This window comes from Ctenopharyngodon idella, chromosome 3, assembly GCF_019924925.1.
Source record: "Ctenopharyngodon idella isolate HZGC_01 chromosome 3, HZGC01, whole genome shotgun sequence".
NCBI classification, from domain to species: domain Eukaryota; kingdom Metazoa; phylum Chordata; class Actinopteri; order Cypriniformes; family Xenocyprididae; genus Ctenopharyngodon; species Ctenopharyngodon idella.
The window spans coordinates 16,951,713-16,972,662 of NC_067222.1; the positions used below are offsets into that span (position 1 = coordinate 16,951,713).

At 35.7% G+C, this 20,950-nt stretch overlaps 4 protein-coding genes across 9 annotated transcripts in view; 1 reads left to right on the forward strand and 3 right to left on the reverse strand.

Annotated features, from left to right (window-relative positions):
• LOC127508177 (SLAM family member 5-like) overlaps positions 1 to 1,557 on the reverse strand; it is a 66,255-nt gene extending 64,698 nt beyond the window's left edge. For all 3 annotated transcript variants that reach the window (XR_007928707.1, XR_007928708.1, XM_051885909.1), the window contains exon 1: positions 1,338 to 1,557. The gene's annotated coding sequence lies outside the window, so the exon portion shown is untranslated. The remainder of the gene's footprint in view (positions 1 to 1,337) is intronic.
• Positions 1 to 20,950, reverse strand: part of LOC127508114 (obscurin-like) — a 536,232-nt gene that overhangs the window by 89,692 nt on the left and 425,590 nt on the right. The window lies entirely within an intron of this gene.
• The window catches only part of LOC127508193 (gastrula zinc finger protein XlCGF7.1-like), a 186,020-nt gene that overhangs the window by 77,329 nt on the left and 87,741 nt on the right, over positions 1 to 20,950 (reverse strand). The window lies entirely within an intron of this gene.
• LOC127508157 (uncharacterized) lies at positions 389 to 16,089 on the forward strand. 2 transcript variants are annotated; one of them, XM_051885853.1, is made up of 13 exons: positions 389 to 804; positions 7,853 to 8,170; positions 8,272 to 8,613; positions 9,469 to 9,594; positions 10,392 to 10,421; positions 10,690 to 10,719; positions 12,894 to 12,917; positions 13,203 to 13,226; positions 13,412 to 13,441; positions 13,696 to 13,719; positions 13,935 to 13,964; positions 14,612 to 14,800; positions 15,029 to 16,089. In XM_051885853.1, the coding sequence occupies exons 2-13, from the start codon at positions 7,891 to 7,893 to the stop codon at positions 15,127 to 15,129; spliced, it is 1,230 nt and encodes a 409-aa protein (XP_051741813.1). In that variant the 5' UTR covers positions 389 to 804; positions 7,853 to 7,890; the 3' UTR covers positions 15,130 to 16,089. The 2 variants fall into 2 exon arrangements, with proteins under 2 accessions (XP_051741813.1, XP_051741812.1); XM_051885852.1 differs by lacking the exon at positions 389 to 804 and adding an exon at positions 6,813 to 6,984.

The window sequence follows — 20,950 nt, forward strand, 5'->3', positions numbered from 1 at the left end:
AAATGATACATGACACAGATCAAAGATGCGAAGAAAAAAGGCAAAAGAGTAAAGGAGGAAGAAGAGGAACGAAGCTTGAAAGGAAAAGAGATGATCAGATTGATTAGACAACAGCAAATAAATTTAACTAATAAAAGAATATCCGCTCAAAAGGTTTTTGTGTCTGAATTAGAACGGCTTAGAAGCGAGGTCGGGGCTTTAACCACAAGCCCCAGCGCCGTTTGTAACTGAACTTGAGGTTTAGCCGATTTCCTGTTGAGCCTTAGTTAGAAATGTCATTTAGAGAAGTAGAGCAAGGGTCACTCACTTTAGCAATGTTAGATTGTGCAATCTGCACCCGAAATTCTGTAAAAGGTGTTGCAGCGTGCAACCTAAATAATTATCTCTCACTTTGCAAATGTAAACGTCTAGCCGCCAACAGAAAGACGTATTCTATGCTTTGCAACTTGAAATTGATCCAATGGAGAACGAAGGATATAGTCGAATGGTTAACAGGAAGCAGGGGGTGTGTGTAGTTTAGTGTCTACGGACAAGTACGGAAATGCTGTGGGTGAAACCCCTGCTAGATATATACTGTAAAACGGGTAGTGAAGACCTCTCGTGTTTATGTTGATTTTTTTTTTTTTTTTCTGAAATTTGCTATTAAAATGAAGCCATTGTATTTGGTGATTCTCAAAAAGTCTCAGAGTAACTGTATTGTCTGTACTTGGACACTTACTTCCACCGAGCCCTAAGTGCATTCGAACCTGGAGTTTAGCCACGCTGTGAAACATCTGACCAATGGACAGCACTCTCAATCTGAAGGTGAGAACAAATCTTTTGATTTGAAAGGATTGTTGAGATGTGTGTTTAGAAAGTTGGGTATTTAGAGGGAATATAAATACGTCAATGTCCCAGATCACATGGTTATGGCAAAACGAATTCAAGCTCTGGTGCAGTGCTTCGGTTTTTATTGTGTAATCCAGCAGCGGAAGTGCTGTCCGGAGAGAAGTGACGCGAGAGGCCTGACAAGCTGTAGGGGATGGCAGCTAATTCAAATTATCCAAAAATAAAAATCTCGAGGACATCGAACTGGGAATGGATCAGAGACTCTAATAGTGAGTTTTCACCAAATGCAAAGCTAGGCAGTTTACTATTGGAATTCCTACTTGTTTTCTGAGTCACTTGTGCGGATAAAAATATTGCGCAATGAGTCTTCACACACATCAACATGTTGGAGATAAATGCTCTTGCTGCTCTCTACCTGTTGTAGAAGTCCTAAATACACCGGAAAGCCAAACGTCGACATGTCTAGGTTCAGAGCAAGCATAGACTGTAAAAAAAGGTGGATGACGCACCTTCACTCTCTTCCATTGTAGTAACTGAAGCCGCCAGTGTGTCAATATGGTGCTGACATCTTGAGTCTGGAGTCTGCGCATAGTGAACGCAAAGTAGAGCTGCGATATCAAGGTCCCGCCCACACTCCTGCAGAATCGGTTAATAAACTCATTATGTTGGTGTGAAATAACAGCCTGGTCTCATTGTTAATACGTAGGTATTAATACGTAACTTTCAAAGACACAAAATTTACATTTTTGTACGTTTAGAAAGGTGCTAAAACGTACAATATTGACGTAATTGTGGCACTAAAACGTAAAAATACTTACGTTTTTACAGCGACAAAACGTAAAATATTTACGAATCTTTCATGTCATAAAGATATATGTATAATTTCCATTTTATCGTTTTGTAGATAAATGTAAGATCCCTAAACCCCATCCCGAACCTAAACCTACCCATTTTATACAGAATGTTAAAAGAATAAAACATAAAGAACAGAAATGTGTAGGAAAATGACAATTTTAGTGAAAAATAACATTAAAACGATATTTTGAGCCACTAATCCTACACCTACCCCTAAACCTACCCATAACCATTTCTTTAAACTACCTACTGTTATAAATAAAAGAATGACAGACAAACAAGCGTAATCACAATAATTTATAATTTTGCGAAAATGTCAAAAGTGTGTAAGGGTGGACCTCCTACAGGGGTTCAGGCTGTAGGGTTGCCGAGCGACTAAAGAAACGTTATCAGCAAGATGGCAGAAAACTGTACATTTCTTGTCTATTACCACCCACTGCTACTTATACCAACGATGGAAATAAGCGCAGTTATAATAGCAAAATATGTGGGAGAGCGTTGCTACAGTGTGACAACATTGTATTGCAATAGGGAGCACATTAATGTTAATACTAAATCAAAACTAGTTAGCACATCATTTGTAATAGAAAGGGTTTAATGACAATATCTGATTATGGTTACACTTAAAATAATTACAAAATAGATGTATGAGATGATAAAATCATATACCATTAATCGTACCCAGCATGTATGTCAAAAGTTACCTGAGAGATAGAGAGTGAAAGAGAAAGAGAGAGAGAGAGGGCCAGAGAGAATGCCCAAGAAAAGCCAAGAATCAAAGCCCAGAGCAACAGTTACAATCTTCTTTTATCCCTTCCTTGACCATGTGACTGAAACCAAAATATGAGACATTCAAACTGACCAATCAGGACATTAAAACTTCCCCCACTGTACTAAAGGTGTGACCATTTGTAGACCCCCGATGTATATACATTTTGGCCTACAGGCCTTGATCACTTTCAACACCTTTGAGCCTTCCAAATGGCCCTTGTAGCAAGAGAGAGCGGGCTGAAACAGTAAAGCAAATGTCTTTGTTCATTTTAAAATATCTTTAGATATTTTCAATCTTACAAGTGGTACCAAAAGTAATTGTGTGATGATGAGTTCCAGTCACAGTCCTCTCTGGCGGTAATAGTTTTTTATAGGGTACAGAGCAGAATTTAACTTATTAATCCATGAAAATATGATGAATCCGGCTTCTCTCCGTGAAGGCGCGACACTCATTTCAAATGTCAATCCACTGAAACACGGCATGTCGCAATCTGTGACGAAGGTGAGAACCAATGAGCGTTTGATATCAGTGCCGTAAACCATGTCGTAACACTTCTCGAGGGTGGCGCTACTTTCAAATTTGAATCATAACGAGCGCGAGCTTTGACTGTGACGGTCTCTGTTGCTGAGAATGAAGATGAAGATTGATGGATAAAGGGCTGAATTTGGATCTGTTACTTACAAACATATGGATTCTAAAGATTTGGAGTACAGCGAACAAATAAAATGGATGTGATTTGTGAATTTATGTTGTGTTTTGGTGTATCTTATGGTTGTATTGTCAGTCGCTGCAGGAGAAAACGCCTTCTGTGTCTCACAGCAAACAAACTAAATATTACAAAATGGTTAAATTACAGAAATTTTATTCATAAGGTTTCAAATTGTAGTCTTGTTTAACATTATGTAATCCTCCGAAACGAGCAGCACAAGTCACGAACAGAAATGTTTTTTCATATTAAGTAGATGAGTAAACTGCTTTCAATAAATTCGACTAAAAACATCGTTAAATCATTAAAGCCACGATATTTAATATTAATACATGGGAATTCATATACATTCACACTTTATGTTACATGATTTACGTTTTTTTGCTGTTAATACGTAAGTATTTTTACGTTTTAGTGCTATAAATACGTCAATGTTGTACGTTTTTGTGTGTATGAAAACGTAAGTAAATGTACGTGTGGTAGAACCACAATTTACGTAAAAATACATACGTTTTCTCATGAGATCACGTTGGAAATAAACAGTTCTGGAAATGTAGAAATTAAAGTTAAAGCTCTGATCTCCTCACAAAGATCCAGAAAAAAAGTCATTCAGTGAATACTTCACTCAGACAAGCTGTCAATCTCAGCTGTCAATCATGACTTCAAAAACCCTGTTTTTATAGCATTAATAACTAACTAAAAACGGAATTTTTAAAGAACAAACTCTTTAAATAACATCAGCGTGATAAAAACTGCCTAAAATGACAGAAACCATCTTTGGAAAAACATATTTGATGTGTAATTTGACTGTTTAGTTTGTCTCACATTCATTACTTTACATGGAGAGGCGGGGTTTATGACCTATGCAGTATAGAAACAACATACCTTCTGATGTTCATTCATGTTTATTTGATGCTCTAAATGAACTAGTACGAAGAGATGATCGGTACCCATAATACTTGATGGGGAGGATTATCAACAGATGCAAATGGGAGGTATTAAAAAATTGTACAGCTAGTAGTGATTATACTGAGTTCAGTTGTAAATAACGAGGAAGGTAAAGCAAGGAAATACCAGAAAGCAGTCTGGGAAAAATTCAAAAGAATGAGCGAGGAAGGATTGAAAATGATCCAGATGAATGTAGGAATAATTGAAAGAATATAGACAGAGTTGATATCAGAAAGCTGCTAGTGGATGCACTAACGAGAGAAGCCAGGTTCTCCTGGTATATTTTTTGGTAGATATGAAAAATCGGGTAGATTTAGCAATATGGCGGATGTATGATAAATATTACGATGTTATGATGAACTATATGTGTTTCTCCACTGATGTTCTGAGTTGTTCAAAAAGCATTAGTAAGGATACTGATTTTCAAAAGGCAGCTGTTTGACTATGAAATGATGAACGGGAACATGGTTTGTGTAACATTAGCAACACATTATTAGCTGTTTGACAACATATTCAAGCAAAAGACTAATCATATTAATTACCGTTATGAGCGATTCCATTGTACAGTGTTTACTTCAGTAAGTTGATCGAGTGGATCCCTGAGCTTGTGCGAGTGATTGGAAGCATGGCTAATTAACATATTTATATATCTGTGTATATTAAATGAGGCAAGGGTGTAGAGTTACATTCAAGCTATTTAAAGGCATGAAGAATTTTTTTCAAAGGAAAAAAAAAACGATTAAATATGTCATTTTGTTAAGTTAAAGATAAGTTTCAAAGATAAAGACAAAATTATTGACTACAGGCGAACTTTAAAATTACAGACTGATAACTTTAACTTCACATTTAGGTAAATTAATGGGAAAAAAATGATTACAGATCAATGGAGATAATGTATTTTTCCTCCCCATATCAAAATTGTTTTAGACGTGAAAAGGGAACAATGGACTCAATTATTAATCTGGAATCAGATATTAGGAAAGCATAATAGCAGTTTTCTTTGACATGGAGAAAGCTTATGATATATTAGGGAAGAGGAGGGTTTGTTGATAAAATTAGATAACATTGGGACAGATGGAAAATTATATAATTGGATTAAAGAGTTTTTAATTGGGTTTTAAATTCTCAAATGGAGAAAACCAAATATATGTTGTTTATAATAAAAGGTTGAGTATAGATTTAAAGATGAAATTATATAATAAAGAGTTAGAACAAGTCAAAGTGATCAGATTTTTAGGAATGTGGTTTGATACAAAAGTTGCATGGAGTACGCACACATAAATAAGATGGAGGATAAATGTAAGAAGATTTTAAATGTAATGAGATGTATTTCAGGATGTAAATGGAGAGCTCATAGATTGGCATTAAAAATGATGAACACATATTCACTATTAACTACGACTTTTCCCTCAATAAACTCCTTATTTACTGCTTATTAATAGTTAGTAAGGTAGTTGTTAAATTCAGGTCTTGGGTAGGATTAATAATGTAGAACAAGGGCATGTAGAATAAGACATTAATATGTGCTTACTAAGTGCTAATAAACAGCCAATATCACAGTAATACGCATACTAATAAGCAACTAGTTAAAAGACCCTAAAATAAAATGATTTATTCGACAATCATAAGAGCAATAATAGATTAGAGTTGTACGGATCAGCATGCAGATATGCAAATAATGTATAAAAACAGCAATAATAAAAAGGGAGATAAATAAAAACTGGCAATGTTATTGGGATAATAAACAAAAGGGAAGGCATCAACATTTAATACAAGAAGGAAGGAAGACTGTATTATCTCTAGATTAAGACTGGGACATACAGGACATTATTCAACAATGCATATGATAGGAAAACATCCTACAGGATTGTATGAATAGTGTGGAATTAAGAGAAACAGTGGAACATGTACTAATTCAGTGCAATAGATATTCAGAGGAAACCTAACTGAAGAATTTCAGAAGAAAGGAGATCAACAATCAACATTAAAGAAGCTTTTAAAGCCAGTAGAAGTTTAGTCATTTCTAAATGAAACCCATTTAATTCATAGCTAATTCAGATCCGGACAGAGGCAGATCTACCAGAGTAAGAATCGAATCGCATTGTAGTTTTTTTTTTTTTTCTTGATTGCTAACATATTATTGCAAACTGATTCAGTCGAGCTAGTTTCCCAAACCATTCATTGAAAAGTTTGAAAGACATCTTGTCAGTTTAAAGTCTTGTTTAAAAAACATAAATAGTTTGGCCAGAATAGATGACATTTCCACCTCTGTTAATAACAGAAACTCAAACACATCTCATCTCTGTGCTTTGATATTATTGTATTTCTTTCTAATGTCAGGACATTCAAAAGGTTTTGTTGCACTTTAACCTGCACTAAAACACGTGATTTAGGCTATACCATCCAAGCAGCCTGTCTAGTATAAAATTGCTCGTCTTGTTTAGTGATACAAGCTCAGAAACATTTAGAATCTGTTGATGTTTTTTCATATGGGGTATCTTGACTTGGTGCCTAGATGGATATTTTATTTATTTATTTTTAAACAGTATAGATGATTACTTTGTGTTAATGCAATATTTGTGAAGACAATTGTGTATGTCAGGCCATAAATCCCCAAAAACTATCCATTGGCGTTTGCTTTGGTGTTGCCACCCCTCATAGACCTCATGCCCCTATTGCCACCCTATTTTCTAGATCCGCCCCTGCTCTCGGACACACTCGGTCTCTCGCGCAGGTTCGCTCGCTCGCTGTCCAGTCCTGCGCCTCATACTTAGATGGTCTTGGAGTAGGGATATAAGTTTCTGATCCACAGGAGAATGCGGATGCATTATGAGGATCACGTTCAAAATCGTTTCGTTTTTGCTAATAATGTGCGGTAAGTCCACGATTTTTCTCTATTTTTGAGCACTTTCGGTTTCGTTTTTGACCCTGGAAATGATCATTGGGATGATAATGTCTCTTTTCCATATATTAACCGTGTCGGTCTTCCGTCAATTCAGTCAATATTATTCTCATTAAAAATGAATAATCTGTTTCTCCCTTTCCCGTAGTATTAATAATCATCATTACATTCGGGCTTTGTTTCAAAGGGATATTCTTTCCTGTTTTCCAGGGGCGTTACTACAGACGGTGCAGGCCAGGGTTGCCAGGTTTTCACAACAAAATCCGCCCAATTGCTACTCAAATCTAGCCCTTTTTTTCTTTTTTTTTTAAGGTGGTGGTGGTGGTGGGGGGGATCCTGGCCAAAATCCGCGTTTTTGGCCAGGATCACCTAGAAAAATTAGATCACCTAGAAATAGCATTTCAAGCTTTCTTTAGACGTATGTTTCAAGTTTATGTGATAATTATTCATTATTCAGACGTTTCAGAAAGAAACCGCAGAAAGCGTACCCTGTTTTTATAAAAGCACAAGGTTTTGCTTTTATTGTGAGTGTACACAAATAAAAGTAGACCATTTATAGTTTATAATGATGTCTTGCACTTATCTGTATGGCCAAAAATGATTTTAAGTATTTAAAGTTGTTTCCGATGTCATGAGGAAAAAATCCATCAGAACGCGCCGGCGCGTTCGTCAAACAGAGGGTTAAAGACAACGAAATTGAGTTTCATATATGTTGCATTAAATTTAATTTGGTTAATTTATACCTCATTAAGTCAAATCGTGTCAGTTAGACGAGATGATCAGTTAAATTTGTTCACTAGCATTAGCAGCAGTGTTAAGTGAGTTTGTGTTTGTTCTGCAGGAGTGTTCAGTGCTGAAACAGATGAAGTGAAGACAGTGATGGAGGGAGATTCAGTCACTCTAAACCCTGATCTTACTCAAATACAGGGAATTAATCTGATACTGTGGAGGTTTGGAGACACAGGCTTCACCATTGCTCAAGTCGAGGGAAATGAGATCTCATATGATTCTGATGAGAGATTCAGAGACAGACTGAAGCTGAATCAGACTGGATCTCTGACCATCACAAACATCAGAATCAAACACTCTGGACTTTATAAAGCAGAAATCATACACAACACTGGGACCTCCTATAGGAAATTCACAGTTATTGTCTATGGTGAGGACACACACACACACACACGTTTATAAATGACATATAACATGGATAATGTTATAATGAAGTGTTTAATTTTAATCTCTGCAAACTGTTTCTTGCAGAATCTCCAGATGTTATTGATGCTTTTAAAGGTGAAACAAAGAGTGTTTCAGTGACAGAGGGAGATTCTGTCAGTCTTCAGACTGATACTGAAACACATGGAAAAATGCTGATAGTGTGGAGGTTTGGAGATGAAGGAAAACTCGTAGCTAAACATGATCTAGAGGCCAAGAGTCCACCATTATATGATCCTGATGAGAGATTCAGAGACAGACTGAAGCTGAATAATCAGACTGGATCTCTGACCATCAGAGACTTCAGAATCACAGACTCTGGAGTTTATAAAGTGAAGATCAGCAGCAGCAAACAGACTTTACACAAGAGATTCACTGTCACTGTCAGCGGTGAGTAACTCAAGATCATTTATCAGCTGTCTGTAAATAATTCATAACTTCTCACCCAGAACTCTTATTATCTAAAACAGCTTATCTGACACCTGTAAATACAGTAGATCTGATAAATAATCACTCAGGTTATATAGTGTTGATGTTTATAGTGTTTGTTATAGATCAGACTCATTCACACTAATGACTCTATCATTACAGTATCAGATCTTCGCTCAGGTTATATAGTGCCGATGTTTATAGTGTTTGTTATAGATCAGACTCATTTACACTAATGTCTGTCTTTATCATTACAGTATCAGATCTTCACTCAGGTTATATAGTGTTGATGTTTATAGTGTTTGTTATAGATCAGACTCATTCACACTAATGACTCTATCATTACAGTATCAGATCTTCGCTCAGGTTATATAGTGTTGATGTTTATAGTGTTTGTTATAGATCAGACTCATTCACACTAATGACTCTATCATTACAGTATCAGATCTTCACTCAGGTTATATAGTGCCGATGTTTATAGTGTTTGTTATAGATCAGACTCATTTACACTAATGTCTGTCTTTATCATTACAGTATCAGATCTTCACTCAGGTTATATAGTGTTGATGTTTATAGTGTTTGTTATAGATCAGACTCATTCACACTAATGACTCTATCATTACAGTATCAGATCTTCGCTCAGGTTATATAGTGTTGATGTTTATAGTGTTTGTTATAGATCAGACTCATTCACACTAATGACTCTATCATTACAGTATCAGATCTTCGCTCAGGTTATATAGTGTTGATGTTTATAGTGTTTGTTATAGATCAGACTCATTCACACTAATGTCTGTCTCTCTTTATCTGTTCCAGTTCCAGGTCTGTCTCCAGGTGCTGTAGCAGGGATTGTTGTTGTTCTGCTGCTGGTATTTTCAGCTGTCGCAGCTGCTGGTGTTTTTTACTATCGTCGCAAAGTCTCTGAACTACAAAATCAAATGAGTAAGTATTACAGCTGACACAGCAAGAGGAAAAACATTGAGCTTTATTGTAGTACAGTACAGTTTAAACGTATAATACAATGTTTTACAATCAATATTTCTACCTTTTTACCAGTTCTACTTGTGGTTGATTTAGTGCAGTAATCAATGATTTGTGTGATTGTTCGGAGTGAATTACATTAATACTAATTACTGAATCTCTGTCTGTTTAAAATACTGAATTTAAGATCTTTTGATTATGTCTGTTTGTGTTTGTTCATGTAGTTTTGTTCTTCTGCTATTGAAGGTTGAGAAATTTGGCAGAAAGCGGCCTAAAATCATCCTGCTGTCCTTTTTCTGTCATTTTAAGTTTTATCAGGGCTGCCTGAGCTCTTCATTCATTTAAACATCATAGACTATGTCAACAATATGGAGTGCTGTTGAGGGCAGAAGCACCATCAGTCACTCCTGCTGAAACAATACGCTAAATGTTAATATTTCTGGCTCACCTTACAACTTAAAATAGTCTAGAACCTCTGAAAATATTTCTTGCAGAACATATTTTGGACTGATTTAGTTTATGTAGAAGTCTATGCAGTTGTGGAGTGGTCATTTGGGAGCACTGGGAGAATTCCTGGTGGCCCGGTGACTGATATGGCCGCTCAAATAAAGGGCACATAAAGCTATCATAAAAGTTCAGAAGGTTTACATAGTCCAAAAGTCACATGAAGTACTTCTATGGTGCTTTTCTGGTGTTTCATCTGATCACTCGCTTATAATTTCCTCATTTCTGTTTCTATGTGCTGCTGTGACCTGAAGTGAAGATTTCGAAACAACTAGAGCAACTGCGTATGTATCACAGCTACAAGAGGAGAAAAATACATTTTATTGTGCTATAATACAATGTATAATATGATTTTTTATTATAGTCAGTATTTATGATTTTCACCAAACGTTCTCATTGTGAGTGATTTAGTGCAGTAAGTGTGCGATTGCTCAGTACTGAGCTGCATCACATTAATATACTGATGACTGAATCTCTGTTTAAAATGCTGAATTTACAAAAAACTCACGTATAATCTCCTCATTTCTCTTTCTCTGTGCTGCTGACATGAAGCGGAGATCTCTAAACAGCTAGAGCAATTGAGTAAGTATTTCAGCTGATACAGCAGGAGAAAAAAATGTTTTCATAATTTAGTGTAGTAATTAATGAAGAGTGTGATTGTCCAGTGTTGAGCAGCATGACTTTAATATACTGAAGACTGAATCACATACAACCAGTGGTGGACAGTAACAAAATATTTTTATTTAGTAAACATAAACAAATATAAGTATTTTTACTTTAAGAACGATATACCATAGGCGCAGATGGGAAATTATTGAGTGCCCGTGGAAATGGTGTAGCGAATTAACTCATAGCGGAAATATTAATAATTATTAATTATGACTCCTTATGAATATTTGAATCAGTTAATCAGATTAACTTGATGTAGCTACATTAAAATTACAATCAATCAATCAATCAATCAGTTCATTCTGTGAACACTCAGTATTGATTATTAATTATTTATGCTATATTATTGATTATTAATGCTTAGAGCTGGTAATAGGATCTAAATCATTTAAGAGCCAATTTATTCGAAGACGGGGAGTCAGAACCAAATATGTATTGTGCACAAGTTTTATGAACTAAATCAAGAACACATAACTAAACTAACAAACAAACACATACATATACACAAGTCACACGTACATGGGTAAAATGATCAATGATAGAGTGAAACCGGAAGTGGACAACAGGAGGAGCTATGGGGAAATGTCAAAAACCCAGAAAGAATCATCAGTATTCATTACAAAGCTCCTTTGTTAACAACGGAGGTTCACAACTTTAACTAACTAACAGCAACTTTAGCTAACTAACTAACAGATCCCCTGCATTTCTAGCAGGGGATCTGCATATGAAACTGGCTGGGTTGTTTTGAAGAAACTATGTTGCACAGGTATCAATATATCATATACACAATCATTTAAATCTTCAAAATACAAACTCGTAGACACCAAACTTGGTGTAGGTGAATTTACGTTAACCATTGGTTCTTATAATAAAATATGCATAACAATACTGAATACGATACAAGAGATAATACACAAACAGTAATAATGGATGCCATGTCCTATGGATATGCATGTTCATTTATAGAACAGCCTGTCTATAAATTAATGCAGGAAAGTCTGTTCTGAGGGTTTTCTATGTGTCTCTTTGTTTCTGCTTTTCCACGTGGCAACACACATACTTCAGGGCAATAAAACTAAGCCTTATCTGATGGGCCATGTTAACTGAGGCCCTTGCACAGGCTGGTCTTCTCAGGGGATGGGGACAGACTCCAGAGTGAGTTATAAACAATTATTTGTTAAATATAACAAATAATTGTGTCTGATTTGTCTCAGTCGTTACAATGGGATTTCCAAACCCCAACCCTCCCCCATAACACAATTTTAACTGAGGATGAGCCCCCACCAGCAGAAACATAAACAAGTCTGACTCAAAATGAGCCAAGAAAGCAAGAGCCTCAGAGTATGTGTATGACTGACAGTGCAAAAAGTATATTAATTGTCGACACCGATAGCCTTGTGGGCAGCATGCCGATATATCTGCGCTTCGGGCGTCCCGAGTTGGAGTCCCAGCTCGTCGATCCTGTCTCCATCTTACTCTCCCACTCACTTTCTGTCAAAATCTACACTGTCCTAGAAGGTAGAAAACAAGATATAACATCAAAATAATGCCCATGAAACTTTCTAGTGTGCATGTTTTGAGAACCTGTCGAACGCTAACATTTGCGCATAAGTATACTCTGATGTTTTGAAGCCGAGATCTCTGAACAATTGTGTTTTACACCTGATACAGCAAGAGAATAAAGCTTTATTGTTTGAAAGTAAAGCATAATATATATATATATATATATATATATAAAAAACTATAACCAAAAATAAAAAGTTCTGTGATAATTATTGTTGGTGACACTTTACAATATAGTCCCATTAGTTAATGTTAGGTATGCACTTCTTCATTGTTAGTTAGCTGATGTTAACAAATGGAGCTGTTTTGTAAAGTGTTGTAAACTGTATTGTTTATTTTGTTAAATGACATTAATGATGGATTTATCCAATGTTCACACATACAACATTACTGTAATTGTTACAGATCATTAGTATAGTAAGTCATGCAGATGATGAAGTGATTATTAGAAGCTCATGAAGAATCACTCAGTGTTTTTGACTTGTGCTTCTGTTTCTGTTTCTGTGTGCTGCTGTGACATGAAGTGAAGACCTATGAAGAAGAATTGCGTAAGTATTACAGCTGATGCAGAAAGAGAGTTTTACTGTGAATCTGTTGAACCTGTCTGTGTGTCTTTGATAAATCACTTGTAATAAACACTGCAATATTGCTTAAAAGTAAAAAATGTCATATTTTATGGTGACTATAACACACACAGCATTACTGTAATTGTTACAGGATATTAATATAAAGTCATTCAGATGATGATTTAGAAGCACAAACTATTATACAGAAATTTCCCAGTGTTTCATAATCTTCTCATTTCTTTTTCTATGTGCTGCTGCGACGTGAAGCGAAGATCTCTGAAAAAGAATTATGTAAGTATTAAATCTGATACAGTGAAAGCTTTATTGTGCTACAGTAGATTCTGAATAGTCAGTATTTATAATTATTCACAAAGTTCTGCTTGAGTAATTTAGTGCAATAATTAATGAAGTGTGTGTCTGTCACGTTCATCTGTTCTTTCACTTATAATCTCCTCGTTTCTGTTTCTGTCATGAAGTGAAGATATCTGAAAAACTAAAGGAAATGTGTAAGTATTACAGCTGATACAAAGGAAAAGTGAGCTTCATTGTGCTACAGTACAGTTTAAATGTACAAAATAGTTTTCAGCGTGATTTACAACATTAACTGTAATTGTTATGGATTATTAATATAGTCATGCATATGAAGAGGTGATTATTATAAGCTCATGAAGAATCTCACAGTATCTCAGTGTTTCTTCATCTGTTCATTCACTCATAATCTCCTTGTTTCTCTGTTTCTGTGTGCTGCTGCGACATGAAGCCGAGATCTCTGAGCAAGAAATGCGTAAGTATTACAGCTGATACAGCAGGAGAAAACTAATTTGAACATAAACTAACATTAAGCAATAAATGCTGTGGAAAGTATTTTTTATTGTTTGTTTTACTGGTCACACATATAACATTAATGTAATTGTTACAGATCACGAATCAATCAGTGTTTCTGACATGTTCATCTGATCACTCATTTTGTAATGTTTTCCATGTGCTGCTGACATGAAGCGAAGATATCTGAACATCTAAAGCAACTGCGTAAGTATCACTGCTGACACAAGAGAAAATTTAACTTTATTTTGCAACAAGATTTTAAATTCATAATATGATTTTTCATACTCAATATAAGTTCTACTGCAGTAATTGTGTGATTGTCCAGTATTGAGCTGCATGACATTATTATACTGAAGACTGAATCACAAACAACATGTGATTTACAAAATTACAGTAATTGTTAGTTCACTAAAAAGCTGAATTTACAACAGATCTGTGTTTGATTATGTCTGTTTGTTTCATTAGGGGTCGAACATCACTCATCTGTAGTGTTTGTTCATGTTGTGTTGTTGTTCTGCTATTAAAGCTCTCAGAAATATTTAAGTTTGATAAACTTAGCAGCAATTGGCCTAAAGTCATAGTCTCTGTTTTTTTCAGGCTTTCACTTCATCTAACCATCAAATGAAGCTAAACTTACACACTGTTCTGTTGCTGACCTGCATTCATGAATGTTTTTCTGAGCTTTTATTTAGATCAGATTTTGTTTGGTTTTTAATGCTGAAAAATGATATGGAGACAATAATTTGAAGTTTAGATAAAAATATCACTTGTGCAGTGATTTCAGTCTCTGATGTTCACATGCGAACACACTTGATCTGATGTCTTCTTTGTCTTTTTATTTCTGTTTCTAGGCACCGAAGTCACAAAACAAGAGACAACGAGATCAGGCATGGAGAATGCTGAAGAGGAACGGTACATTACTGTTCAAGATACTGCCATAAGTCGAGTGACATGTGACGACAAGGCATTCATAGACGTGCAGGGCAAGAGGATTTTAATCCGTAAAAGCACAAGTGAAGATGCTGGAGTTCACACACATGGTCAGTAGTTGACTCTTCATGTAATATTTTGAATGTGAGGCTGTGAGGTCTTCACGGCTTGTGTTTCAGAGGTTTAACTGTAGTCTTCGTACGAATGATGAGCGGGATTTGAAGTGCTTCCGCTTGTTGGATGCAAGCTGGTATTGTGTCTTCTTTGGGAATGTGTAGCTGTAACATCATCTGTGTGTAGATGTATTTTTAACAACAGTCATTGTCTCTGTATTTCAGATTCCACAGAAAGCCAAGGGAATGAATCAGTGACTGTAGTGGACCCGCTGTTGAAAGAACATGATGGAGAGAATAAGCCGGAGGAAACGACTTCAGTTTGAGATAAGACACGCCCACCCGTGTCAATCACTATGACATCTACAACATGTTAGCTCCATATTTCTGTCCATCTCGTGAAAGTGAAAACCCCATTTCTGATGAGCTGTTAAACTGCAGAGTAAAAAGCTTCTTAGGTTGGTGGTTGATGAAACTCTTTCATACACCAATTCACTAATGCTACACTTCATTCCTGTAACTCTGTTAACAAAATACTGGCTTCACTTTCAGATCTTTGATATTGTGTGATAGTAAACAGTGAGAGTCGGAAATTTAATATAAGATCTGAGTGTCATACAATGTGTTATTGCTTTGAAAAATGCCAGAAGTGGGCAGTGCGTTGGGCTTCTTGATTTCAAGAATCGAGCGCAATGGTCAAACATGTCCGTCTAGTGAATGTTTACATTGTAAAACTGTTAAAGCAGTAAAGACGAGCTCTGTGAACCAGCCTTAGGGGCTTAGAAACTCCTACAGACACTAAACTCACTGATGAACAAGTATTTATAGCTGCAAAATACATATCCAGATCCTTAATAAAGGATGAGGTGATGACTACATTCATCAGGAGACAGTTAGTACTCTAAGATCTCACATTTAGCAGTTTTTGGTCCAATAATCTTATTTTCTTTTCTTTTCTTTTCTTTGTGTGTGGCTTTGAAAAACACTACTATCACTAACACTGCTTTATATCTGTATGAGATATATATATATATATATATATATATATATATATTATTACTTTTTCAGTTACAGTTCTGTGCTGTGTTGTCTTTATTAATTAATGATAATGGAAAGTCCTTATTTCAAGGTTTTTAATTGTTACAAGACGAAAGCAGTAATTTTCCATTGCCTTTGCTGTAATATAATAACACTCATTGAATTTGTGCTGGTCAGGTGAAAATCTGACCGATCAAACAGAGACAAAGACAACTAATATTATTCAATAAACTGCTCATTTTACCATCTCTTCTTCTCCTGCCTTTGTCTGATTGATTCATTAATGTATTATAATATTCAATGGATCAAATATCACAGTGAGAGAGTGTTTAAGAACAGAATGTGTTTTCATATTCAGTCACAAGAGGGAGCTGAAGCAGCATCATCTACATTAGGAGAGTCATATGTTACTGTACAATGTCTTTCTGAAAGCATCTAAAACGCTTAACATGAAAAAGCTTAACGTGGCTTAATTTACTAAGACAGTGTTATTAACAAACCAAACTTAGTAAACACCAAAATAATAAAGCATACTATGTACAGAAAAGCAGATGAGCCTAGAATATGAACGCAACACGTTTAATTACACGTTAAGCATTTTCCTCCCATAAAGAAAACGCTTAACTTGGACCAAACTTAGTAAACACTATACTATCATTATATACTAATAAAGCATACTATACAGAAAAATTGGTTTGTGCATAATTTGATCTTTTAATATCACTTGGTAGACTACATTAGGCGACGTTTTCTTTATAACGGTTTTCTATGGGAGGACAACAACGTGTAATTAAACGCATTGCGTTCTTATTCTGGGCTCATCTGCTTTGCTGTACATAGTATGATGTTTACTGAGTTTCGTCTTTTAATATCACTGTCTTAGTACATTAAGCCACGTTAAGCGTTTTTCACTTTAAGCGTTTTAGAATACCTAATAAAGGGGAGTCAATAAGCGTCTGTATAGGTTACAATTAGCACTTAACTAAAAAAAAAAAAAAAACTATTAAATAATAAAAAAAAAAAAGTAAGTTTGAAAATGCTATCTATAATTTGTACATGGAGTTAATATATAAAATACTTGGATACTTAATTTCTTTATAATTTAAAGGTATTATTTTAACAGTCAATCGTGGAAGTTTGATGGTAGATAGCTTCAGGCAACATTAAATCCAGGAGAGAAGACAAGTCTAGAGAAAAAGCATGTTTGATGTACATAGAACGAAGTTTGAGCGCACACATGCAATATCTGAGCGAAAGCAAATAACGCCACGGACACTGCCTCAAATGAACTACAACGCCGAGAAGAAAGCTGTGTGCGCTTCTTCAGTCAGAGAGGTGCTTGAGTCTCAGACGACTTTGTATTGGTTGAAATGAATGGAGCTAGTGAGCCCGAGCACACACTGGATTTCACTGCATTGAGATGCGTGTCCTGGTTGCCGCTTCACATGGTCACTCATCGCATAATGAACTCTCACGCGCAAAAATAATGACAGCAATAACAGGCTATGCGCAACACGTGAAATAAACAAACCAATAAATCTAAATAAATCTAAATCCAGGCAGTGGCTACGCCACTGCTGCACACCCAGGAACCTTGCATCTTCCCATCTTATAACACATTATGGCCAATGTGAGGTATTGTCAAAAACATCCTCGAAACTGAATTTCTGAACATGCAAAAAAAAAAAAAAAAAAAAATTTCATACAACCTGACAAAAGTCTTCTCTACACCTTCATACACACACACATATTTTTATGTACAGTTCATGTAATTTTAAATAGGATTACTAAAGCAAATAATCTTGCCTTCTCACACCATGTGCTCCTGTGGCCATGTGTCAGAACAGGACGTCCCACCTTCAAATGGTGCTTGATAGTGACTCCCACACCTTACTGGACTTTTATTTGGTACTTTCTCGACCTTTCTAATTGGTTGGAATCATTTAAAGAAAAATGTACTAAACATAGGGCTTAAGAAAAGCAACGCTGTGCTGTAGAGGGATGCGATGACTAAGAGGAAAAACACTGCTAATGAGAAAACAAGCACTTGACGGCGGTAGGTTAGTAGGGAAATATATTTATTTATTATTCAGAATGGGCATTTGGAAGGGAAATATATTAATAAACATTTCAGCAGGTTGAAGATAATTAATGTTAATGCAGAGAATATGATTAATTGTTTAAAAAACATTTGGCAGCCCTAAAATGTAGTAATAATCTACGTTTTCATGAGAAGCTCTCTGTATAAGTGCGCTGAACGCTGACCGGAAACACTCGAGCCGTAGTGAGTAGAAAGCGGAAGTAGTTGTGCAAGTAGTCCATTACTTTAATTACACGTTGTTTTTCTCCCACTGAAAACCGTTATAAAGAAAAAGCTCAACGTTACTTAATGTAGCCTACTAAGTGAGAGATCAAAGATCAATTATTCTATATAGTATGCTTTATTAGTGTAATGTTGACCAAGTTTGGTCTTTTAATGTCACTGTCTTACTTACATTAAGCCACGTTAAGCGTTTTCTTTATGGGAGGAAAATGCTTAACGTGTAATTAAACGTGTTGCGTTCTAGGCTCATCTGCTATTCTGTACATAGTATGCTTTATTAGTATGGTGTTTACTAAGTTTGGTTTGCTAATAACACTGCCTTAGTAAATTAAGCTTTTTCACGTTAAGCGTTTTAGGTGTTTACTATAGACCAGAGGTCTCCAAACTCAGTCCTGGATCGCCACTGTCCTGCAAAGTTTAGCTCCAACCCCACTTAAAGGATTAGTTCACTTTCAAATGAAAATAAGCCCAAGCTTTACTCACCCTCAAGCCATCCTAGGTGTATATGACTTTCTTGTTCCTGATTAACATAATCTGAGTTATATTAAAAAATAGTGAACGGGATCAATGAGTATGAGCTGAAGAAAGTGCCTCCATCCACATCCGTCCATCATAAACATACTCCAAACGACTCCGGGAGGGGGGATAATAAAGGTCTTCTGAAGTGAAGCACATTGTTTGTGGAAAAAGATATCCATATTTAAACAAGCTATGAAGTAAAATATCGAGCTTCCGCCAGACCGCAACTTGGGCTTAAAATTATTTATATATTTCATGTCGGGTAGCCAAGACTATTTTCCAGCATTGACAAGATAACAGCTGTCATGGATGTTTTGCATCGCAAAATCTGACTGAACTGATATATACAGGGAAATAACAGTAGCCTTTTTTCATTTGTTGTTTTATCTACAGATTTAGAATTCTGAAGTGAAATAAAATAGTGCTAGTTTTTAATGAATTCGAATGGATTAACAAGAGAGAGAGCGCGAGTGAGTAGCCTAATATTGAAGCTTGTTGGTTTAATTACAGTGAAGTTATCACCTCATTGCTGAGAAATATAATGTAGCTTTCAGTAGTGAAGCTGTTTTATTTATAAAACTCACGGGACAGCAGTTGAAAACCGGCTCCTGACTGTTTCTTTCTTTTATAAAGTTCCCATCTCAATAAAAAAGCTGCTTCATAAAACAACATTAAAAAGCGATCTTTGTGATGGATTGGAATTCAAAGGGGAATCAAATATTCATGTTTAGACGAAGGTCGGATGTCCAGATATCGGATATGTATCTGATTTAAAACCACTTTTGTAAGTGGCTCAGATCAGATGTGAAAAAAATCGGATCTTGTGCGGATTTTTGTGTTTACAAGTGAACAACAAATTCTGAATTATTATATCAGCAAACGTTATTGATTCTTATAAATCGATTTATATTATTATTTTTAACAACAAATGTGCCTGTTAATCTGTAGTATATGTTTATTTGCATTATTAGTAGTAGTTGTAGTAGCACTACTGCTGCTGCTACTAGCAGTTCTGTTTTAAAAATGTGTATTTCTTTCTTTTTAAGTTTTCTTTTTAAGAAAGTGCTAGGAAGAGTTCAAAATCTCAAATGTCTTTCTTTTCACATCATGATGTTTCTTTGTTAAAGAACTAAATTTAAATAATGAGTCAATATATCATCAATCCTTCTTATCTAAAGAGTTTTTGTCTTACTGTGATTCACTTTGGTAAGCCTATTATAAGTGTTTATTACACGGCTCTTGATTCTGATTGGTCAATGGTGCCACCCAGATAACAGCCGCTGAAAACAGAAAACACAGGTTCATCCGGGTAATTGAAGTCAGCAGCGCTATACGCTTGCCAGGGACAGTTTTTCTTCATCATAGTTTTGTGTTTGGTGAGCTAATAAAGTATTTGAACGCATTCAAATCAATGTATTGTGTACAGTTATTTAATTATGTGTACATCCAGGCAGTTGTTATCTCCGAATAAACCCCTTCAGGCTGATACAAGACTGATCCTGATCGAATGATCCTGATCACCCTGTATGGATTTATTCTGAGATAACAACCGGCTGGATGTACATTATCCCCTACTTATATTTTAGACCTTTTGGGATGATTTTCATGGGGAAATTGCGTACATACGTCACTCGCCCATGAGTGTCTCGTCATATCTGTAAATAGAGAAAACGTGGAGCCTCTAAATCTCCAGAGAATCACCCCTTTTTATACAAACAGCAAACAGAGGAGAGTCTGCTAGAGAAAAGAGAACGCGACAGAGCTCGTAATAAAACAAGAACCAACATTAGCTCGGCTTTTCTCTGATGGCGAGAACTGATGGATTTGAAGTGTCGTAACAGCGCCACAGAGACAATGGAGTATTTATTACTCGACTGGTGAGGAAGGTATTTTATTAAAATATTTATGTTTTTGTCTCTAACAGCGTTCATTGTAAAGCATTATCTTTTGTGAAGGGTTGCCTTCATCTGTGCAGTCATGTAAAGCTGAAGCCAACCGAAACAATGTTGCATGTCTTGTGTAAATGGCTAAAAGTTACATAGTGTACCTTTAAATGAAAGTTATTACTTTAATGACATGAAAACAAAACTTCCACTTGACAACCTGATGGTCTGCCTTTGGACGCAGATGCTTCAAGTTTTTCAGTAACCCTCAAGCATGGATTGATGCCGAGGTATGATACATTCAGCCTGTGATATGCCATAAAAATCATAGAAGATATTCTTGGTTAAATACAACTTGATCTCTGTAAACATCTGTGACACCTG